Raw genomic sequence first — 23564 nt, 5'->3', positions numbered from 1 at the left:
CATTCAGCTCCAAGAGAGAGAAAGAGGGGGGAAAGGGAGGGTAGAGGACAAAAGAGAGGGGGGTTTTTGGATCGGATCCAAGGATTGTTCTGTCCGTTTGGTAATGGGGAAATGTCGGCCTGCTGTCCCAGAGGTTGGGCCAGCCAGGAGCTTCCAGATGTTTCCGTGTGGAGGAGCTGCAGACAGAGGGCAGGGATAGTGAGCGAGGAATACCCGGCAGGGTGCAGGGCTGAGACTGTGGGGGTTCGGAGCTGGGTTATGGGGTGCTGTGGACTGCTTTAGGGGACACCCAGGGATGGTTTCTTTTTGGGGGTCTGTCTCATAGCTGTTGATGCTTTTGTCATTGCTGGGAGTGGGACTAGGGCTGCAGATAAGGGGAGGCAACTGGGACCAGGCCAGAGGAATGCCCAGGATATGGAGTGTAACTATTTTTACTTTCTTGCAAAAAATATTGAGGGGGCCCTCCCAATATTTATATTTTGTCCCCGGCCTGAGAATTCATAGCTGCAGCCCTGGAATGTGGGATGTTGTATTTATTCAGCTTTTATTAGTAGCGTATAAAAATGTAGTGCCTGTGTGCATTCACTCGGGTAAGTAAGAGCACGAACAACACTAAAAGCAGACACTCAACCGAGAAGTGATTGAATAAACTGTACTGCTAGTATTGTCAATACTCACAAAAAATATATTCCATCAACCTGACATTGCATCAACTTTTAAGTGATAAGACTGTGCTAAGTGCTAGGACTGTGCAAGAAGACCCCAGGTTTGAATCCTGGCCTGGAGTTTGTTCTCTGCATGTCTGTGTGGGTTTCCTCTGGTTTCTCCCACAGTCCAAAGGCATGCTGGTTAGGTTAACTGGAGAGTCTAAATTGCTAATAGGAATGAGTGTGTGAGTGAATGGTGTGTGTGTGATGGATTGGCGACCTGTCCAGGGTGTATTCCTGCCTCATGCCCAATGCATGCTGGGATAGTCTCCAGCCCCACCATGACCCTAGATAATGGATGTATTTCGATCGATGTATTTGAGCACACAGTATAATGCCAAAAATAGGAGTATTCCACCCAGACTAAATGCTCAAATGTTTTTTTTTGCCGAGGAGCTGTGTGAACACTGAACAGGTGAGATTTTGCCCCTTTGGTCTGTGCTTTTATGTTGGTATTGATATTGGTCCTATTGTTGTTGATGGTGTTGTTGTTGCTGGTACTGTTGCTATCGGTTGCAGTGTTGCTGGGGCAGTGGTTGTGTAAGCCTTATGTACTGTATGTCCTTCAGTATTGAAGGTACAATAGGTCATTTCAGACTCCTAACGGTCAACAGAGGAATAGCAGCAACAAACACCCTCAAACCACAATACTGTTAATCCCTCCCCCCTCTCTGTGAACGTGCTGATGCTGAAATGGCAATGAGAACCAATTTATTAAATTAGAGTACAGCCAGAATTTAACCACAATTTAAGGACTATAAACACAGGTAGAGGGTGCATCAACATGTCAGTGAACCTTTTCCAATGATGATTTACTACAGCGGTCTTGTAACAATGTTTTAACACAGAAATTGTACCGATTGTACCTTTAAGTAAACCCAGAATTGATTTTTGCTTTGTATCTGTTGTACTACAAGACACTTTTTTAATAAAAGAAATGTTCTCCTCCAGCTGCTTGTCATCATAGAGGATCAGGGCCAGACAAAAACGAACAAAAAAACAATAAAAAAGCAATGAAAAATAAATGGGTCTCAGAATGCACACTACTTTGAAGCTGACTAAAAAGACTGACAGATGTTTTTCCAAGCTTATCTAAATTGCAACTCAACAAAAGACCAGCATCAGCTATCACCATTACTCTTAACTGATCTTCGTGAAGATTTAATGGGAAGATCATTGACCACAGTGACAAATGGCTACAGTTAATGAATGGTAAATGGTTGGATTTATATATGCCTTCGTGTTCACCCATTCATACACACACACACACACCAACAGCGATTGGCTGTCATACAAGGTACCAACCAGCTCATCAGGAGCATTTAGGGGTTTGGTGTCTTGCCCAGGGACACTTTGACTCACCCAGGGCAGGGATCAAACCCTCCGAATGCCAGACGACTGCTCTTACCGCCTGAGCCAATGTCACCCCACTTATGAATGGTAAATAAATGGTGACCATGTAAAATAAATGCCATATAATTAAACTTTATGTCCCAAATATATTATTTGTGAAACCATTTGGTAACACTTTGTTGTACAACCCATTGTAGTACTCATTGCATAAATACAAGTTACTTTGTAATTCTTTGGTAAGTCGTTTGAGTCTTTTTTTATTTCTCTCATATAACTAGTGTAGTGATACTGTATCTAAACCAGCACGTTGCCATGTTTCTTTCTGTGATGTGAAAAAGGCTGTCTCCCTTACTCAGTATCATGGTGATTTATCTGTGTCAGTGTGATAAAATTGTATTGGTATCTTTCTATGTCTATCTCTCCCTCCCTCTCTCTCTCTCTCTCGCTCTCTCTGTCTCTCTCTTTCTCTCTCCCTCTCTCTCTCTCTCTCTCTCTCTCTCATGACAGGGGCATTGCAATTAAAGTAATGTGTGGAGGTGTGTGTGTCTATGCACGTCTTTGTGTGTGTGTGTGTGTGTGTGTGTGTGTGTGTGTGTGTGTGTGTGTGTGTGTGTGTGTGTGTGTGCAGAGGCTGGTCACGTCCTGCCGTTTCTGAAAGATGCTTCACTGTAGTGGCGGTCCAGCGGTTAAATATTTGTATGCATGGGTCAGGCCTGTTCTGTTGTTCTGGGACTATTTGACTTCTAGCCTTTGGGATGAAGGGAGGAGTTCAGACACATGAGCGGAGAGTGAATAGTCTGAATACAAAATACTTTAGGCAGCAGCAGATTATGTAACCCATAACCCAATCAGAAGTTATAAAAATGGAGCAAAAAGTGCTTATGGTGCCATTTCTGTCATTACCCATCAGTGATGGAGGGATTTAGTGGTTCTTGAGCTTTTTGCCTGAGCTGATCATGTTTCTGTTCTGAAATGAAGAACTGCCCCATCATATATCTGTGGTCATTTACATTGTTAGTCGCTAACTAACTAAGCAATGATACGTATATAAGTGAGCTCGCTAACATGATAGCATTTTGTCAGGCTTCTCAGAATGATGATTTATGTTAATTGTCTCTGGTCTAGCATTTATACATTAATGCAAGCTATGAATCTCACAAGTTATATATCTGCACAAAGTAAGCTGTTGTAATAAGTTGTTCCATCTATCTGTATGATCACTGTCTTGGCTTAATTGAATCTTAAAGATTGTAGAGCAATTGTCACTTTAATATCCTGTTAATTTCCTAATATTGCTCTTAGCAATATGTTAAAAGGCAGTGAATGAGGTGTGACAGACTGTTTTTATCAGACCAATGACAGATACTGTCCCCTGTTTAATTGGGCAGTTGAACAAAATGGTCATTCAATAAATAAATCTGTTGAACTTGCGCGAATCAGCTACCTCAGTAATAAACATGTTTACTGTTCTTACAGCCTTTTAAAATCAGAACCCTGCTTCTGTACTGCAGGTGTTAAGTACACACAGGAAACACCATAAACATGCAACCGTATATCAGAATATAGCAGAATACTTTGAAAGGGCATGTTTTAAACTTTGACCTTTGCAGTTCTAGTGTCAGTAACCCTGGTGATAAAGTTTGCGAACGGCATTACTTTTGATTGATACCATTATCTTCCTCTACCTTTAGGAAGAAAAGTTGAAACATTTTATTTGTGATTTACAGTAATTTTCATCTTCACATGGACTGGTTATTTATGTAATTATGCAGTACGACATGAAGCAAGTAATATATGCTGTCTTTCACAAAGCTCAGTTTTTCTGAGTGCAGAATTTATTAATAATAAGTGTCTGCACAATCCAGGCATCCATACAAGTGTGGCGTTTATCCAAAGCCAACAATTATCTGAGGCAATATTGTGCCTTAATCCTATGTGGCTGAGACTGCTGCCAGCCAGAAGGACAGGGCATTTACCACCGGCCTGAGAGCCAGATGAGACTGACAGGCCGGGTGTATCTGCGTTTCCCAGTTTCCCAAGTATGCAGCACTCTGGCCAAAGAGTTGCGTGAAACAGCAGACCCAAAATGGAACCTGATTCACAAAAAAACAGGCATTTTGCAGGCATTCAGCCATATTTCCTGTCTGCATTAAAAAAAAAAAAACATTATTTATTTATTTATTTGCATTTATTTCTTATTTTTGTGGGTGGGAGACGCATTGGCGGAGCATACGGTGGCTTAAGTGAAGGTTATTGCAGATGACAAGCAATTAAATCTCCCTCCCGGATGAGCTGACTTGGCTCAGAGATATTGAGGAAACTATCTCAGTGTTGGGAGCAGTGTGGAGGCTGGTGGACGGATCGGGGGCCAGGTAGCAGAGGTGCGCTGCCCCAGCTTTAATAACCAGACTGTGGGGTGATGAATGGCTCCACTGTGCCCTCCTCGTTTGTCATTTTATACCTTACGAAGTAGAGTTTCTCTCCTCTCCTCCACTCCTTTCTTCTCACTCTTGGTACTGGGCATGTGTCCTCTTCAAGGATTGAATGAATGAATGTATAGAATAGAATGAAAGAAATTAACTTGTCAAAAATAAAATAAAAGAAATAATCACGATCACAAAATCACAATTTCCTCTTGGGTTTCGCTCTGTGGTTGTGGTTTGGGCTGTATGTGGGTAATTTAGATTTTCCTTCCCAGTTTGGAGATTTTATTTTTTCAGTGCTCATTGCTCTCCTCTAGAACACAAAATATCAGCTACCACTTCTTAAACTCTGCAGTTTGTGGTAGGCTCTGAATTTGCACAGACCTGAGCTGGAAGAAGACATTTCATGGACAGGTTTTCAGGTGGGCTGGTGACCATACAATTGACATGCTGGCTGACTGATAAATTCCTGGGCGAAACTGCAACCAGTCGTGCTTTGCCTGTGGAACTGGCAGTCACAGTTTCCATCGGGATCATCCATGCACTGGAACAGTGCCTTAACAGGATGAACCACCCAGCAGCCAAAAACTCCTTAATCACCACCAAACATAAGTCAGAATAAAGTTTACCACCACACACCAGAACCACATTGTGTAGTTTACTACTTTTATTGTCAGCAGTTAAAATACATCAACATTTTCAACTATCTTTTTATTTTATTTTATTTCACTTTGTGTAGATTTTACTTATCAATTATGTTTGTAAAGTTTGAGACAGGAGGATTTTATTTTGAAAAGATCACTTCCCCTTTCAGAAACAAACCCAACTCCAGCACAGGAAGATGTTTTTCAGATGTTTTATTGAACTGCATATGCCTTTTAAAATGGCTAAGTACATGTGGTTGGATTTCAGGGGGAAATGTGTGCAAGGTTTTGTCAGGTTATATTTTTCCCTGATGGACAACACAGACATGCAGTAAGTTGATTGGCTTGTTCACATCTGTCTGTTATTCTATCCCAAGCTGTAAATTCCAAGAGATTCTCCACATAAATTTCCACATAAAGCTCTTAATACGCTTTTGAGAGAACTCATGTGAGTGTTCATATTGTGAAAATATAGTGCAGTGTAAAATGCCATAAAGTTTTTAAGAACCAGAGTGTGATGAAGTAAAGACTGACTGGCTGACTGAACCAATCTAGTGCCTTGGGCAGGGCTGTCGGCTATCGCGGCTATCCGGCCACTGCCTGTGTTGGCACTCAATACAAGAGCGTGGTGCTCGTCCATATAACACAGCATGGTGCCTTTACTGATTGAGCCACCCTGCAGCCACAAGACATTTTGACCCTTTCAGACCCTGTGCATATTAGAATGTACACCACTTGTTTTTCACATCCCTGGAACATAACTCAGGTCTGAAGGGGTTCAAGAAAAGCTTTGTAAAATAGCATCTCCCAAACCAAAACTTTCCTGTGACAATGATGTTGTGAAAGTCATTATTTGTTGTGCTTCTGTGCCACAGTATCATGCCTTCTGGTGCGTATGATACTGTGAACTGGTGGATGAACTCAGACCCTAGCGGGGTAGAAAAAGCTCCAATCACTGTTCTCACTCCAGGATGGAGAAGATTAGTAGAATCAGGATATATGACTGCTTATAATGGAATGCAGTTGCATTTTCATTTTTTTTGTAACCTTGTAAAAGTCATCCATTCGTATTGAAGACGTGGAAAAGTTGTCTGTAAAGGAGCCAATGAAAGGCATAGCTATTTTGGCAGACAACATGAAAACAGGTTAAGCAGCTTTTGTCGAGGTTGAGGAGGAAGCGTTTTCCTGGAAACGAAAGCCAGCCCCTTGTGTCACATACACTGTGACTGCTGGAGCTCCACAGATGGAAAACACAAACACGAAAAGTCTCTCTTTTCCAGGAGAACTTCTCGCAGGACTGCATAAATAATACTGTTAACTTACTTCCTCTCTCTTCGCTTCTGTCGTACCTCTGCCGTCTTTCAGTTAAAGAATAAAATGAATTGGTTCATTGTCCCCGCGGTTTTGTGTTGAGGTCTATACTGCTTCAATCCCCCTTTCATTCATGGCCATTCAACAATGCTCTGCTTTAGGTGATTGGTGATCTCTATTTAATGAAATACTTGTGTTACAACTTACTCATATTGAGTTTAGGAAAAATGTTACCAAAACATATATAACAGCTAGCTGATAGAATAGCTGGCTATGAGCTGGTCAATCATGATGACCAAGCTGGTCATGAAGCTGGTCTTGCTGGGTTTGAGCTGGTCAACCAGCAAGGCCAAACTGGTCATAAGCTGGCCTAGCTGGATCAACTATCTAGTCTGTTTCAAAGCATAGTTTGATCTGGTAAAACCATTAAGCAGGGAGCTGGTCTGAACTGGTCAACCAGCTACCAGCTATTTCAAAACCTAGCTTGAGCTGCTTTTTCAGCAGGGGGTAACATGAAGTGGGTCAAACCCCAGGCCTGATTTTGGGGGAGCTTTGGTTTGGGACTTTTTCCTCAGAAATATATGTTTTCTGTGTTTCGTTCTGGAATAAATTATAGACTGCAGTTGTGGGGGAACTCATTCTGAAAGAGGGAGTGTGACTTGTTGCCTTGGCAGATGCACCACGCCAGACCTTAGATCACTGGATTTGGAAGGCTTTCAGAAGCGGTCTAATGGGAGGAGAACCATTAAAGCCATGTGGATTCCTCCTCACGCCTACAGCCTGCATTTTTAGAACATACTTCACAGTTCTCCTTCTCTTAAAGCAGTGCTTTTGTGAGTGTCCTTATTCACTTTGTTTAATCAGTCGATCTGCGCACAAACAGTATATGATAAATACATCAGCAGATGTGTTAGTAGACTCCTCCATTGAAGTGGCTTTATTGTGTTTATACAGTATATAGTATAATATTACACAAGTGGTTTCCAAAATATTCTTCTCAAAGCCCACTAAAATTACAACCATATATGACCATAACTGTACAAAGGCTGGAATATCCAACCTGATCTTTACAACTGAATATCAGGTGTAAATTGCATACATTGGGAATAATTGACACCAGATATTTTACTTAAAGCTCTGGTTTCTGAAAATGTCATCCTCAGGTCAAATGTGTATTTTATTAGACAAATTGTTTTTGAACAAAAAAGCATGTGACTTTCCTGGCTCACTATTAAAAATGTTGTAATAATTTTGGCAGAAATCAGTATGAATATAAATGTGGTTTTTAATGACCCATGAAAGCAGGACAGCAATAAACCATTGGTTGGTTATATTTGACGAATCATCTTCTGTAGTTGGGTAGTGATTTCTGCTAACCACTGGCCAATAACATAATTCTGGATTGCGTTGCAGATTGCTGGAGACAGGCTCACTAACTGTAACCTTTCTTTCCAGTCAAACTCTTGAGATTGCACCTTTGGTTGATACTTGGCTCTGCTTGGTCGTACAGAACCCATATTATAGAATATTCCTGAAAGTATAGGGAAGTGATGAAATAGACAGTTAACATCATTTCATTTTCATAGTTTGTTCGGCTGTGGGCGTGTGACAGTATGTCTGAACGCAGTCAGGTAACCCTGTCTCTGTCTCTTGAGGGGAGCCAAGGGGGACATGTACTGCTTAGGGGATTTTCAGAAATGTAGCATTTTCTTTTTCCCAACGAATTTAATATATCCTCTGACACCATTGTAATGTCAAGACATTTCAGTCTGAGTGCAAAGTAAGCACACCCTTTCGGTTTTTCTGTCGACCTCACTTGCAATATTTGCTCGCTGCTGTTCGTCAAATACTCTTGTCATTTTTGTGTCTGATTCCTCTTTTCAAAACCTAACTTTTTTATTTTTTAAAAACCTGGGATAAGTCCAATAACAATTCAAATGTTTTAAAAGTTAAGTCTCCTTTTCATTCCTCTCTGTTTTGATAGATTGGTGAATCAAGAAAGAATTTAAATAAACTATATACCATAACTGCTAAGAGACTGGGCGTCACAGAGAAGGTATTATGTGTTAAAGTTAAAGCATTCAAATACAACAATAATCAGATCATTGGATCTCAATAGAATACACCACTACTACTTCAGGTTTGCTTTTTGTGTCAGTATTACGAACAAAGATAAAGATAAAACCGTACATTGTCTTCATTGTTACAATTTTTTTTTTTTTTCCACAAAACAAACAAAACCAACAAAGGGCGTGCAGTTATCACTCAACTGGTCGTTTGACAATGAAAAATGTCCTTAGTCTTTGCTTGTGGACTCTTCTGTGGAGTCATTGTAAAAAGTGACTTCTGTGGTCAGTTAGTATTTTTTTTGTGGATTTGGAGGAATGCTTTGGATCACTTTCCTGTTGGACGATCAAACCACGGCCCTGCGTTAACCTTCCGGCAGAGACAGCCAGATCTAAGATCTCCTGGAACTTGACCAGAGACCATGGCATGTATCCTGACAGCGTCCCCAGAGACCAAGAAGCAATAAAGCCCCACAGTTCCAGTAACATTTAACAAACTCTGCGCACTTAACTTAGTGGTTTGATGACAGCAGAGGCTTTTTCTGCCAAGCCTTCCAAATAGCTTGCTGGCATGGATATGGCATCGAATAGTAGTTTGGGAAGAGGTGACCCCAAAATGCAACCAACTTCTCTGCAATGCTGAATAACTGTGGTGAGATTTTTTTTGGCTCACAAACTATCCTCCTTACTTTTGTTACTTTGAGGAATTTTACTTCAATTAATGGTTGGATTCCTCTCATATTTTTAGTGTAAAATTTATCTTATTATCCAATAACAATTATATTTTTTCAGAACTCATCATCTTTACCAACAGTGCCAACATTTGTCTACACACACCGACACACATTACATTACATTACATTACATTATTGGCATTTGGCAGACGCTCTTATCCAGAGCGACGTACAACAAAGTGCATACCCATAACCAGGGATAAGTTCGCTGAAAGACCCTAGAGGTAAGTACAATTTCAACTGCTACCTGTACAACAAAGATAAGGACAAGGGCCAATTTATTTATTTATTTTTTTTTTTTTTTTTTTTTTTTTTTTGAACAAACAAACAAACAGAGCAAAAGTCACCAAAGTTAACTATCCAAACACTGCTTACCTAGCCAACTAAAATACTGATACACAAGTCACAGAGACAACAATTAAGGTTCACAGGGAGGTAGGGAGGGATGGGGAGAGGTGCTGTTTGAAGAGGTGTGTCTTCAGCTTGCGCTTGAAGGTGGGGAGGGATTCTATAGTTCTGACCTCAACGGGGAGTTCGTTCCACCACCGTGGAGCCAGAACAGACAGTAGTCGTGAGCGTGAGGTGGAGGTTCTGAGAGGGGGAGGTGCCAAGCGGCCTGTGGAGGCTGAACGAAGAGGTCTGGCAGGGGTGTAGGGTCTGATGATTTTTTGCAGATAAGCTGGGGAAGACCCTTTAACTGCTTGGAAGGCTAGCACCAATGTTTTGAATTTGATGCGAGCCATGACAGGCAGCCAGTGGAGGGAAGTAAGCAGGGGGGTGACGTGTGAGTATTTGGGAAGGTTGAAGACCAGACGAGCTGCTGCATTCTGGATGAGTTGGAGGGGTCTGATGGCAGACGCTGGGAGGCCAGCCAAGAGGGAATTGCAGTAGTCCAGGCGGGACAGAACCATCGCTTGGACCAGGAGCTGGGTCGAGTAGGGGGTGAGAAAGGGGCGGATTCTCCGTATGTTGTATAGGAAGAACCTGCAAGACCGGGTCACCGCCGCAATGTTCTCGGAAAGGGACAGTCTGCTGTCCATCACCACGCCGAGGTTCCTTGCACTGGGTGACGGCGTGAGTGTGGTATCCCCGAGGGAAATGGAGAGATCCAGATGGGGAGAGGCATTAGCAGGGATGAATATCATTTCAGTTTTACCTGAGTTGAGCTTTAGATGGTGGTTGTCCATCCAGCTCTGGATGTCCCTCAGGCAAGCGGAGATACGGGCTGAAACCTGCGTATCAGACGGCGGGAACGAGACGAAGAGTTGAGTATCGTCCGCATAGCAGTGGTAGGATAGCCCATGTGCAGTGATCACAGGGCCAAGGGAGCGAGTGTAGAGAGAAAAAAGAAGCGGGCCAAGGACTGAGCCCTGGGGAACTCCTGTGGCGAGGGGCCGAGGTGTCGATACCGAACCAGCCCAGGCAACCTGGAAGGAGCGACCAGAGAGGTAGGACTCAATCCAGTCCAGGGCTGTGCCACAGATGCCCGTTGCTGACAGGGCAGACAGGAGGATGGAGTGATCCACAGTGTCGAAGCACACACACACACACACACACATGCATGGAGCAAGAAAGTTGTGATGCAGTTTCAGTGGTATATTTCGTCAAACATTCTATACTGTATATACATACTGTATATTCTGTGTATTTTCCATGTTTTCTCATTCGTTGAAAACAAAACACTTATCTTTAGCAATCTCTCTGTCCTTCTGCTGCACAACTGTCTTCCATTACTAGCTAATAAAACACCTGCAGGCTGTCTCTAGTTGTGAGTCTCTTATGCAAGCAGCCTGCTGTGATCAACCTCACCTGCAGTGTGGAGAGCAACACTGAGACATTCTCAGGAGGCGTATGCCGTTCTGCTCTATGTAGGAGTGCACACTGTGCCATTTGAACAGTCATGTCATATTTATGTAGATTGTCCAACATGTTTATAAAACACTTGTGGAGCTAATGAATGGAGTAGTGCATATTGTAGATGCGTCCCCAGAACGACAGAGAAATAGAAATAGCATTTTCTCTGTCATCCTAGTGTGCTATATATGAGTGAGTATATGCTGTAGCTATGCTTGCTCACTAGAGAATGGTGTTGTTCAGGGAGTATAGACAGAAAATGCAAAGGAAAGGATAGTGGTTGAATAACCACAGGAATTGTATTAAATATGTGATTGCTGGTTGCTGTCAGATATCCCCCTCCCCCCTTCTACACACAGTCACGCACATACACACACATACACACACATACACACACACGCACACACACATGCACACACACACATTCACATTCACACTTGCATCCATAAACTCAAAATACACACCTAACCGGACAGACCCGTGATATTCAGACATTTATAGAGGTATAGCAATTGCCCATCACTGCATCCTGCCCCCAACAGCACACACACTTTGAGGGGTATAAGCCTGTAGGAGTGTTACTGGGGGGGATAGGTCTATAATTTGCTGTGTATACAAGGAATATTACTTGGAATATTCCTGACAAACAAACAGATAATGACAGTGCCTTTAATGCCGATGAGGATGCAGGAGTGCCCTTGAGGAGAGGGACTGTGGGAATGTTAAAGGCGTAGCTATTTTCCTAGTCCCAGCCAGCAGGCCCCACGCACTGAATGTGATCTTATCCCTTTAAGGTGTGAGGTCATGTAGTTCTTAACGGAATGTTCTGCTGATGCAACAATCACGCCTGGCAATGGAGCTCTGGAACATCAGCTTAGAATTCTGGGGAATATAAACATTCCAAAACGGAAAAGGGTTTCAACACTGATGTTTAAGGCCCACTGCACTTTTCACAAGGTGGACAGTGAGCAGGGAGACATCGAGAATGAAGAGAGGGAGGAATTTTGGGCCAAGGAGGCTGGCGGTGGGGTTGTTGGTGTTGGTTCTGACATTTTTTTCTGAGACTCAAGGAAAGGTATTCATTGTCACATGAACTGTTGCTGCCACTGCCATGTGTGGCCTTGTTCATTAAACATTTCAGAATCATGCCATGGGTTTACAATCACTATTGACTTCCGAGTGACATTGCATGACCTTGGTTGCAAATTCAATTAATGGCAATGAACACATCATGGTGTCAGTGGTTAGGAAGACATTGATTAGAGACATTCAGTTACATAAGTGCTATTTGTCAGGTATTATTCATACTGGTTTCATTCCATGTCTCACATTGGATATAATGGATTTATTGTTCCAATAACTGAAACCAGAGGATGGGACACTTTTATGTGTTTTCAACCTGCAGATGCACTAATGTTAGCATATGTAGACGATCCATTGGATCTTCATCTGCCTTCATCTACCTTCATCTGCCTCTCTGAACAGTACTGCTAAGTAATACAGTGATGCTCTTGAACATAAATCCAGATGAATTATCAGTAAACAATATACTCTCTCTCCCTCTCTCTTTCGCTCCCCCACCTCTCTCCCTCTCTCTCTCTCTCTCTCTCTCTCTCTCTCTCTCTCTCTCTCTCTCTCTCTCCCCCTCTCTCCCAGGCTGGAATGATTAGGACGGAGCAGGAGGAATACTTCATCGAGCCCCTGGAAAGGGGGGGTCAGATAACGGGCGAGGAGGAGGGGAGGGGGGGCCGTGCCCACATAGTGTACCGCTCCTCTGCTGTGAAGAGGCCTCCTGTCAATCATCCCGTCGACTTCCCCATGTCAGGTCAGTCCCTTCCATACACCTCCACCTGTAGCATTCTATGAGGTACAGAACACAGCAACAGTATGACTACTGAGGCTATTACTGTACCTGCTGCTACTATTAGTACTACCAATCACTCTTAGAAATCGAGTGACAGTGGAGGTACAGTTTTGTTCTCTTTGGGTACATTTAGGAAGTATTTTGAGTATGTTTTCAGAGAAAAAAGGTATACAATTATTATATATTATATAGCGGCATTTTGTGTGCCTAGCAGGTACCACCCCAGCAACAAGCATTTGTACCTTTTTAGGCACTTTGTACCTTTATTTCTGAGAGTGATACTATTACTGGGGGTTGTAAAGGTTCTCCAAATCCACAGTTTGCGGTTGAGTTAAGCTTTGATTTGTTGATCCCTGATCGACCTGTGGGTCTCACAGCTCTTGCAGCGAGGGTCCATAACGGGTCTCATGCCCCCTAATCCATTGCTTTTGTCTGGGTAAACTTTACAAAATCACTAAAGTACAGTGAGCACACAGCTCCTGTCCACCCCCTGACATGGCTGCCCCAGGCAATGCTGAGACATGCAGGAACGCCACCCCCGTGTGTTAGCCTGGGGACAGTGTGTTTGCTGAAGGAGCTGTGTCGTGTAGGGCCAGTATGAGGCACACAGTGCGCACTGGCCTGATGTTCAACCCATTTGAATAGCTGTGAGAGATGTCTTATTACATTTCTATTATACCCTTTCTACCATGACTTTACACCTTGTTGGCGACTGAAGAATTGGCTCCCCCTATATATAGCTATCTACGTAGCTGGGTTCCTTCCAATAATTCTTCCTATTGCATTTTCTTTCCCGCCACGGTTTGAAGGTTTCCCCCCCACCCACCTCAGTGAGTTTTTCATCTTGTGTGCTTGCTATTTGGGCCTGCTTTGTCCTTTTTTGCGCTTCTGTTACTCTGCCTTGTGTAAAATAAAATTGAATTTAAAATGGCTAGCTAGGGGCACAATTGTATGTACCTAGAGAACTGCCCCAATGACAAGCATTTGTACCTTTTTCAGAACTTTTCATACATTCATTTCTGAGACCTGACCAAGAGTGATGATGGGCAGGGCTGTAAGGGGCATTTTTGGGGGCATTTGTCTGTGCAAAGAACACTGATGAAATTAGCACCTCGAGAAAACCTGTTGTCAAAATACTAAATGTTAAATTCTGGTTAGATGCATTGCTATTTGAAATACCAATTCCCTTTATAAATCATATTCAAGGAACATTATCTTCCATGTCTCTCTTTAACCTTCACTGACTTTCACTCAACCCCCATCGCTTGTTGCGGGGAATTCCGGCATATTATTTAACAAGGGAAAATACTGTACTGGGAGCACCATATAACAGTATATAAACAAGGAGCCATCACAAACAGATCGTTGGTCTTGGCTTCTTGTTCAGCATTAAAAAAAAAGAACAGAAGAGTGAGGGAATCTGCGAGCACTCCGCAGCTCTGGGAAGGACACTACAGTGACAGGGCACTACGGTGACAGGGCACTATGGTAACAGGACACTACTGCCAGTTTCTTTCCGTGGGTGTGTGAGCCGGTGTGTGCTGATCCCGCTATTCTGAGCTGTCTTCTCCCGAGCGTCTCGTTGCTTCTCATCGCCAGCGGAGACGGAAGGCAACCTGTTGGGAGTTTCCATGGAAACGGACCGTGTTGGTCTCTTGGAGGAGTCGGACGCTAGCGGAGTCGGGCGGGTCTACGTGCCATAGCTGTTCCCTGATAATCTCGCCTTTCTGCGTCTGCTCTAAGCGCGTTTCTGTGCGCTGTTGAGTTTGCAAGTGCGCGCGTGTGCATTATGTGCGTATGCATGCTCGTGTTTACAGAATCCTCTTGTCTTCCTGTGTTAGCATTGGTAATAGTACATACACAGCACAAGCACATGCCAGCCTGCTTGCACTCTCACACGCACGCACACATACACACACACGTACACACATACACACACACACAGAAGCAGGCAGCCTCCTTGCCTTCTTTTGAAGTTGTGTATTAGCTAATGAGAGCGGTCGGATCAATGATGCGGATTGAAAAGGTTGTGATACCTCATTACGCAAGGAGCAGTGCCCTCTCTCTGACCTGTCCTTGTGCCAGTCAATAGTGACTTCATTTTAGCACCGCTTTTTAAAACTACATTTCTCTCCTCTGTGAGAGTTCTGTCTGTCTCTTCAACATAAAAGGGGCTGTTGGTTTCCAAACCTTTTTTTTTGTTTTTCATTTCAAATTTACACTCCAAATAGGTGCTAGCATGAAGGGCAGTAAAGGGGTCAGCCCCAGGATGCAGACCCTTCACGCCTGCCAGACCTCTCCGTTCTGCCACCTACGGATGCCTGGCACCTCCCCCCTCTTCACACTTGCACTTCCCAGTCACGACTGCTGTCTGTTCTGGCCCCACGGTGGTGGAACGACCTTCCCGTGGAGGTCAGAACAGCAGAGACTCTGACCACCTTCAGACGCAGACTGAAGACTCACCTCTTCAGACGGCACCTCTCCCCACCCCTCCCTACCTCCCTGTAATTTCTAATTAGCTGTGTAAATGGTGTAATGTAGTTACAGTTTATTATTTCTAGCATTATATTTGCCAAACAGTTTTAGTGCTGCTTTTGTTTGTTTGTTCTGATCAGATTAATCTGTAGGGTCCAAGTTCTTATCTATGTGGTCACTTCTGGCACTTTATAACTGAACTTCCTTCTAGGGTTTTCAGCGCACTTGTCCCTGGTTATGGTTATGCACTTTGTTCTAAGTCACTCTGGATAAGAATTGGGCCTCTTCAGTTACCTTTATGTTACCCACACCTGCATCAGGAGCAGGGGGGGTTTCCATTTAACAGTTTTTTGCAAATTCTGAATTTTTGTATAAGTGGACCTGAATGGAAACGCCTGACATTAATTGGGGGTTTAACGTCAGCACATTCACAGAGAAGGGAGAGGGGTAAACAGAATTGTGGTTTGAGGGTGTTTGTTGCTGCAATTCCTCTCTTGACCATTAGGAGTCTGAAATGACATATTAAGCTACATGCATATACATGTTTACACAGTACATTGGGTGATGCAAGCAGTTATTAAGAGGAAAGGGGAGTGTGTCAAGACTCCTCCTCCAGTACAGTATATGCCAATACATTTGGCCGCGAACCAGGAATTTTAGATTGCATTCATGGATTGTGCACTTACGCTGGTCGTGCCCTTGGGCATGGTACTTAACTTAGCTTTCACATTTTCAAATGCTGGATGAGGAGAAGAGCAGGCCATTCATCCCATCCATACTCATAAAGGTTTGGCCCTGTTCATCTGTATGCTATGCAAGCTTCTCTGCGTTAGGCCATCTTACCTAATCACATTCAACACTGCTACTATGGAAGCTTACCGTGGCCTTATACCTTGGTTTGCAATCTGGGTATGAGATAGCCAATGCAAGCCCAAATCCATGAGTGACTTAAATTATCGTGTGCTACACCACAAAAAATGTCTTAAGAAGTATCTTGTAATGAGTCTCAAAGATAAATCTTTTTTGCTCCGGTAGAGAATATTAGCTTTCTTTAAGTCACTGTATGCTTGACAAATTAAATTTTCTTACCCATTTGAGAAATCTTGAAATGAGTCATTGGCATTTTTGTCTAAATATTAGACTACCATACTTGTTGAGGTAGACTTATGTTTTGTTTCTGCAGTGTAAATAGGCATACAGTGTAAAGGACTGTCTGGGCCACCAGGTGAAATCCCTCTGCCTGGGAAATATGTCCTCTGTGTGGATCATTCAATAATATTTAGCACAAGTTCACAGGCTATTCATAGACCACCAAATCCTGGGCCCAGGATTACTGCTCAGTTTTCCCTCCATGATGGTGGTCCTTAAAGATGAAGCTGAAATCAAAATGCACTTTTTCCTCAATTTAGTCAATTCTTCATAACCATGCGAACATGTCTTAAAGTATATTCCAAAAAACTATAAAATCTTTATACTTTTTATTTCCATCACTTTTTTAATCTACTTCAGCTTGTACCAGTGGTTTTGTATGGAAATCCAATGCCTGTCAATTTTCTGCTCCCCTCCAAACAATATCCTATTCACACAGTGGCACGCATCCTCATTTGACCTCCCCCTCCTCATTTGATTTTGGGACAAATCGACTCCCCGCCCTTCAAAAACTCCACCTAAAGATCCCTTTCACTATGAAGTGAGTGCTGTTCTAACCTCCGTTTCAGTTTGTCTCTAAGTAATGAAACATGAACAGTTTTTTGGCTCAGATACATTGATGTTACTCTAGGTACTGTAGAGATTTACAAATACGGGCCCCAAACAGAATGTTGTAGAGGGTAGTGGCCCCATTTCAACAGTTCTGAATCTGAACGGAATCCTTACTCAGCAACAAGGACACCATTTTTTTCAGCCATGGAAATGGATAAATATCTCATCATATTGTTTTTCATTTTCTTCGTCCCCAATGGTTTGTGGACTTCAAGGTTTCTTTGTGTTGCAGTTACAAGAAAACTTTTTGAAAAAGTCCTTCAACAGACTTCAGGGCCTGATTCAGCATCAGTGAGAAGAAATAAACACAGATTGTGGAGCACAAACTGACTTGAGAGACTGCAGCACCTGTGTTTATGTCTAATTGTCTTTTTTTGTTTGTCTCTTTCTTAATTAATCGTGCAGTTACAAAAAAGTTTCTACTGTTATCCCTGTGGTGTGTGGTATGCGTGTGTGTGTGCATATATGCATGCATGTGTGCATGTGTGTGTACATGTGAATGACCTGCTGTCAGAGTTGGGTAAAGCTGGTCAATCTGGTCATAAGCTGGTCTAGCTGGGTATGAGCTGGTCAATCAGCATAGTCAAGCTGGTCATAAGCTGGTCTAGTTGGGTATGAGCTGGTCAACCAGCATAGCCAAGCTGGTCATAAGCTCGTCTAGCTGGGTTTGAGCTGGTCAACCAGCATAGTCAAGCTGGTCAAAAGCTGGTCTAGCTGGGTATGAGCTGGTCAACCGGCATGGGCAAGCTGGTCATAAAGTTGGTCCAGCTATGAGCTGTTTCAAAACATAGCTTAAGCTGGTCGAACCATGTCAAGCTGGGAGCTCGTCAGAACGAGTCAACCAGCTAAATCATGTCAAGCTGGGAGCAGGTCGGGACTGGACAACCAGCTAAACTATGTCGAGCTGGAAGCTGGTCTGAACCAGTCAGCCAGCCATCAGCTGCTCCAAAACCTTGCCAGGGCTGTTTTTTTGCAGGATTTTGCTCTGTAACAAGTATGTTAGTTTTCCCCCTGGGTTTAGCCACTGCTCAGTAGCCTGATCAGACACCATCCTCCACTTTGGTGGCAGACTCCTCTTGCCACTGCAAGACTGGACAGAGAGAGTGACAATAATGTTTCTGGCAAAAGAGCGAAACAGAAATAACAAAAAAGCTAGATTTTTATAACAGTATCAAGAGAGTATGACTTGTGCCAGAAACTAAATTGGCGCAGTATGGTGAAAACAGTGAGATGTCCCATCTGGTGGAGATATGCGTGCATGTGTGTTTGTGTGTACTCTGTGATTTGGGGCTTTTTCAAAAGGAAACATCAGGTCGAAAGACTTGGGAATCTTCTGTTTCAATTCTCAGATCAACAATCTTAATTTATTTTCAATTCATTTTATTTCTATGTTTTTAACAGAGAGGATGCACAATATTTAATATAGTTGAGTTTGCTCAATCCCTGGGCAGGTTTGAACAATTCTACAAAAATAGATGTCATTTATATTTTCTATTTGGCTATTTCCATGGTAATTATAATAAATGTTTGAACAGGTGTTCCTGCACTTCCAGCACTTGGGCCCAATACGGCAACTCTGACTGTTGAAGAAAAATGTGTTTGTCACATTTCATTAAATGTTCATTAGATTCAATGAGCCAAGTCACGCTTGCATGTGGGTATGGGTGTGTGTACATGCGTGCCTAGTTTGTTTGACTATGTAATTATGGATATGTGGGTGTGTTTGAGTGATCTGTGTGTGAATGTGCACGTGTATGTGTGTGTGTGTGCGCACGTGTGCGCATATGTGTGTGCTTATGCGTGTGTGTGTGTATGCATGTCTGTGTGTGTGTGTGTATGTGCGTGTGTGCACATATGTGTGTGCGCATGTGTGTATGTGTGTATGTGCCTGTGCATGTGTTTGTGTGTGCATCTCTGTGTGTGTATATGTGTGTGCATATGTGTGTGTGTGTGTGTGTGCCTGCATGTGTGTGCATATGTGTTTGTGCGTCTGTGTGTGTATGTGTGTGTGTGCATATGTGTGTCTATGTGTGTGTGTGTTGTGCGCATATGTGTATGTGTGTGTTGTGTGCATATGTGTCTGTGCGTATGTGTGTGTGTGTCTGTGTGTGTGTGTGTGTCTGTGTATCTGTGTGTGTTGGTGTGTGCATGTCGGGGCGGTAGAGCACTAACTTAAGCTCTCCGGGTCTTTAGGGCACTAAAATGAGGAGGGAAGGTCGCAGAATAGAATGAATAAAATATGAATGTTGCCCTTATAATTAAAATTCCACCTGGCAGGAGCCGGGGGAGTCTTGGGAGCGCATTAAAACTCTGCTAATAAGATCGTCTCCGTCGGATCGCTCGCAGACACAGCGACAGAGCAGGATCCTACCACCTCACAGACACAATTTACTTTCCAGACACGTCTGCGGAGGGTCCCAGATGAGACAGAAATGGTAAAAGCGGGTGGGGAGGGGGGAGTGCCGAGTATAGAAGGCTTTTAGGCATTTTCTAGAAAAAGAACACACACATGCAACGATAACACAACCCTGGCACATTTGTACTGTGACTGAGCAACAGCACAACCCCACACGAATAGCCAAAAAACTTGTCGGAAGTGGGATATAACATGCCGGGAGTTGGAATTGGGGAATTTCATTGAGTCAGCTAATAGGGAGACTGGCTCCAGAACCAGAACCAAATCATTGTAGGAGAGCAGGGGTATTGGGCAAAGCCATGGGCCCAGTGAAGCCAAAATGGTGTAAATTTTATTTTGCAGAGGGCAACATAACATAGCAAATACTGCTGTGTTAAATCATCCCTTGAGTTCGCTTATTGCACTAAAGTTATACAGTATTAAAAAAATGCAATAAAATCCAATACTATTTACAGGAGAGTGTGTTAGGAGAACCAGTGTTGTATTGTTTGCTGGTTGCGGGTTACAATAGGGCTTTTTGCCGTTCTGCAAAGAACACCAAGCTAACTGAACTTCAATTGAGACATGTACTACACTTCAACGTGTGTGTTTCCCCTGTTCATAGTTTTACATGGTAAAAAAAACTTCTTGTTTCAGTTTAAAAATGTTAGGCTTGTGTCCGGCCTACCTTCAAATTTTAAGTTAAATGAACTTGAGAAGATAAGTTCTTTACACTGATCCTGCAAACAAATTTTGTTCTAATTATTTATAGTAATTTCATTAATATTTACTATTAATAAGCCGTATGATTTCTTCTGGGGTTGTTGTAAATATTATTCCAGATCATGTTCGAAGCCTAGATCTGTTCTCTGCCATTTGCTTCGGTTTACAGCTGCTCTTTAGAGGCACAGAAATGTTGGGCACAATTCAACCCTCAGTAATTGTGCAAACTTTTGTCAATTCAGTTGAATACATAACCAGCCACACTTATTATATATCCACCCTTTATTTTTGTGTGATCCACCCTTACATGCATACTGTATGCATTAAGGACAGAAGCACATCTTGCAATGACTCGCCTAGATCACACACATACTGCGGTTCTGGCCCTGTGCACTAGTTTGATACATACGACGCATGTTCCCTGGACAGAATTCCTCACATGCACCTGAAAATCGTTTCAAAAGGCTTAGCACATCTGGCCCAAACTGTCAAAGCAACATTTTGACCAAAGTAAACCAGCAGAAGACGGTCTCAGTCTTGCAGTGAATCAAACCCAACCACAGACATACCTGCTAGACTGCAACATCACACCGAGCTGTGTGTTATTCTGTGGTGTGCGGGAGGAAAGGTAGTAGACTGTTCTGTGCTTTCTATCAGTCGTGTGTGTGGCCACCTCTCTCCGCTCCGGTCGTAAGGGCAGACGCCTCTCAGGTATTTTTGTTGGATCTGTTGATAGGACTCAGGTCCACTTGATGCTTCCTCCTTCCCCGAGATCCCATTATTTCTGCATTCAGGCTGGCAGTGGAACTGAGAGCTGCGTCCAGAATAGACCGGGGTTCACGTCAGGCCTGGAATGAACCCAGTTTGTATTAAGCACAAAGTATCGGCCATCAAATATGCTTCCAAGCGCACTACTTTAATTCTTTTTCAAACCGTGACAGCTGTATTGTTGGGGATTGAAATTTTACCGCCGTCCTCCTGACGTTTTAAAGTAACAGAAAGGGCTGCCAAGGGACAGGGGTGAAATGTCACATCAGTAGGCTGTATGGGGTAAAATGTCACATCAGTGGGCTGTATGGGGTTGGTGCCTGGACTCAAAAAAGGGAGAAACTCGTTTAATTTTAGTCCTTTTCCTCTTGTCATTACCCCCTACCATGCCCCCCCCCCCACCCTGTACTTAATAATATACTAATAACATATTCTTTAGCTATTTCTTTTATCCAAGGCAACTTATAGTTCATTAGACTAAGCAGGGGGCAATCCCCCTTGAAACAATGTGGGGTTAAGGCATCACTTTAAACAGTAAGATGGCCACTAACACGCCACTAACCTATCCACCTACAGATTCTGGGACTCATTTAAGCTGAAGCTCAACTCTGGGTGGGGGAAGGGGTTATGTGACAGGCTTTTTCCAAAGCCCCTTTTAAAGGCAATTTTTAAAAGCTTTTGCAGTGACGCTCACTGCACTGCATAAACTAGCATAATCTGTCATTTTTAGCATCGCGCAGGAATCCCTTTGATAGCGTGGGGAAGGTATGCAGGGGAAGGAATGCGTCTGAATCTGCTAAAGACGCTCAGCGCATACAAAGTGAAAGCGGCAGTCGGGCTGCATATCATTCTTTGTCATATTTCCTTGTTTCTTTCCAATTCCTGACTCCTTCTGAACCAATCAGACGGAAACAGGACAGGATAGAGAAATGAGGGTTGATGTCCGGGCTTTGGAGGATTCGGGTGTCCTCGGCTCATGCCAGAATAATTTTTAGAATCTACATCATTCATGTGCGATGTTAAAACCTGAAGCGCTTTAACTTAACATACTTTAAGGGGCAGAGGGCAGCCTGTAGCGTAGTGGTTAAGGTCCATGACTGGGACCCACAAGGTTGGCGGTTCAGTCTCCGGTGTAGCCACAATAAGATCTGCACAGCTGTTTGGCCCTTGAGCAAGGCCATATTGATCCAGGGGAGATTGCTCCCTGCTTAGTCTAATCAACTGTAAGACGCTTTGGATAAAAGCATCAGATAAAATATCATGCAACATGCAAACTTTAGGTATTGAATACCACTTTGCAGCAATCACATTATACAAACAGTGTAAAAGATGTACTGTAACAAATACAGCTGTATTCAGTGATTAATTGAATCAATTAAGCACTTTTTTTATAAAGTTAATGAATAATTTATAAAGTTTGAACATATTTGTTCAAATTATTATTATTATTATTATTATTAGTCATAGCACTGAGAGTGGCTGTCATTGCGATACTGTACATGCAAATTGTGTCTACGGTCACTCAAACTTATGCACACTTGTTCTGACATCCCTTCAGTTACTTGTTCACAGGAAAGTGATGTGGGACTTAGTTATTTATAGATGACATTGCTGCGACAAATGATGTATCCCAGGGTCCTCTACTGGATTTGAATATTCGCTCTCATGGCAGCTCCTCAACCCCTTCAGGGTCCAAGACAGACGAGGAGATGAGGAGGAATGGGCTTTTAAAGAATCTGAGTTCAGACCCTGATTAGCGACCAACCTGATGTTCAATGTTCATTTGCCCTGGACCATGTTCATTTGCCCTGTACCAAAAAAAGGGCAATCATTATACTCACTCTCAGAAATAGTAGAACATTTTTTGTGCTTTATGGAACATATTTTCGAAATGTACCCTGAAAGTACAATAATGACTGGGTACTAGTGAGTACCTTTCCCAAGTAAAAAAGGTACAAATGACTCATATATTGCTGGCTAGGGGTACAATTTTATGTACCTACAGGGCACCGCCCAGTGACGAGCATTCATACCTTTTTAGGCACTTTCCTCTGAGAGTGTTGGGATGGAGTGGTGGGGCCCAATGTGGGATCTTTTCATGGGGCCAAAACCCCTGGCCAATGGTGCGTCACGTTGGCAAGTTGTATCTTGTTCTTGACAGGGAACAGGAGTTTCATACCTGCTCAGAGCACGTTAGTGATCAATTACAGTTTAAATGATCCAGATTCTGGCTGGAATATTGTGCAAAAGTAGGGAGAAAAAGTCTTGTGAGAGAACAAGCATATGCAAGCACGTCTTGGCATACGGTTCAAAATGACACATTAGCAGATCCAAAGTGAAAACTCCTACACTTAATTGTGGTCCAAGTGATATTTTTATTTCACCGTGCAACTGTTAACATTTCAACATGTCAGGTCTTCGTTAGTAAGGGTGCCAGATTTTGTTCTGGATTCTGACAGCCATTCTTGTGCTATTTCGGTTTGGGA

General features: G+C 43.0%; 1 protein-coding gene across 1 annotated transcript in view; it reads left to right on the top strand.

The window, feature by feature from the left end:
• Positions 1 to 23564, top strand: part of LOC133132672 (A disintegrin and metalloproteinase with thrombospondin motifs 2-like) — a 65471-nt gene that overhangs the window by 11530 nt on the left and 30377 nt on the right. Inside the window, exon 3 of the mRNA XM_061248304.1 lies at positions 12749 to 12917. Coding sequence (XP_061104288.1) covers positions 12749 to 12917 — 169 coding nt within the window. The remainder of the gene's footprint in view (positions 1 to 12748; positions 12918 to 23564) is intronic.

This window comes from Conger conger, chromosome 7 (assembly GCF_963514075.1).
Source record: "Conger conger chromosome 7, fConCon1.1, whole genome shotgun sequence".
Classification (NCBI taxonomy): domain Eukaryota; kingdom Metazoa; phylum Chordata; class Actinopteri; order Anguilliformes; family Congridae; genus Conger; species Conger conger.
This window is presented reverse-complemented; position numbering and strand designations above follow the sequence as displayed.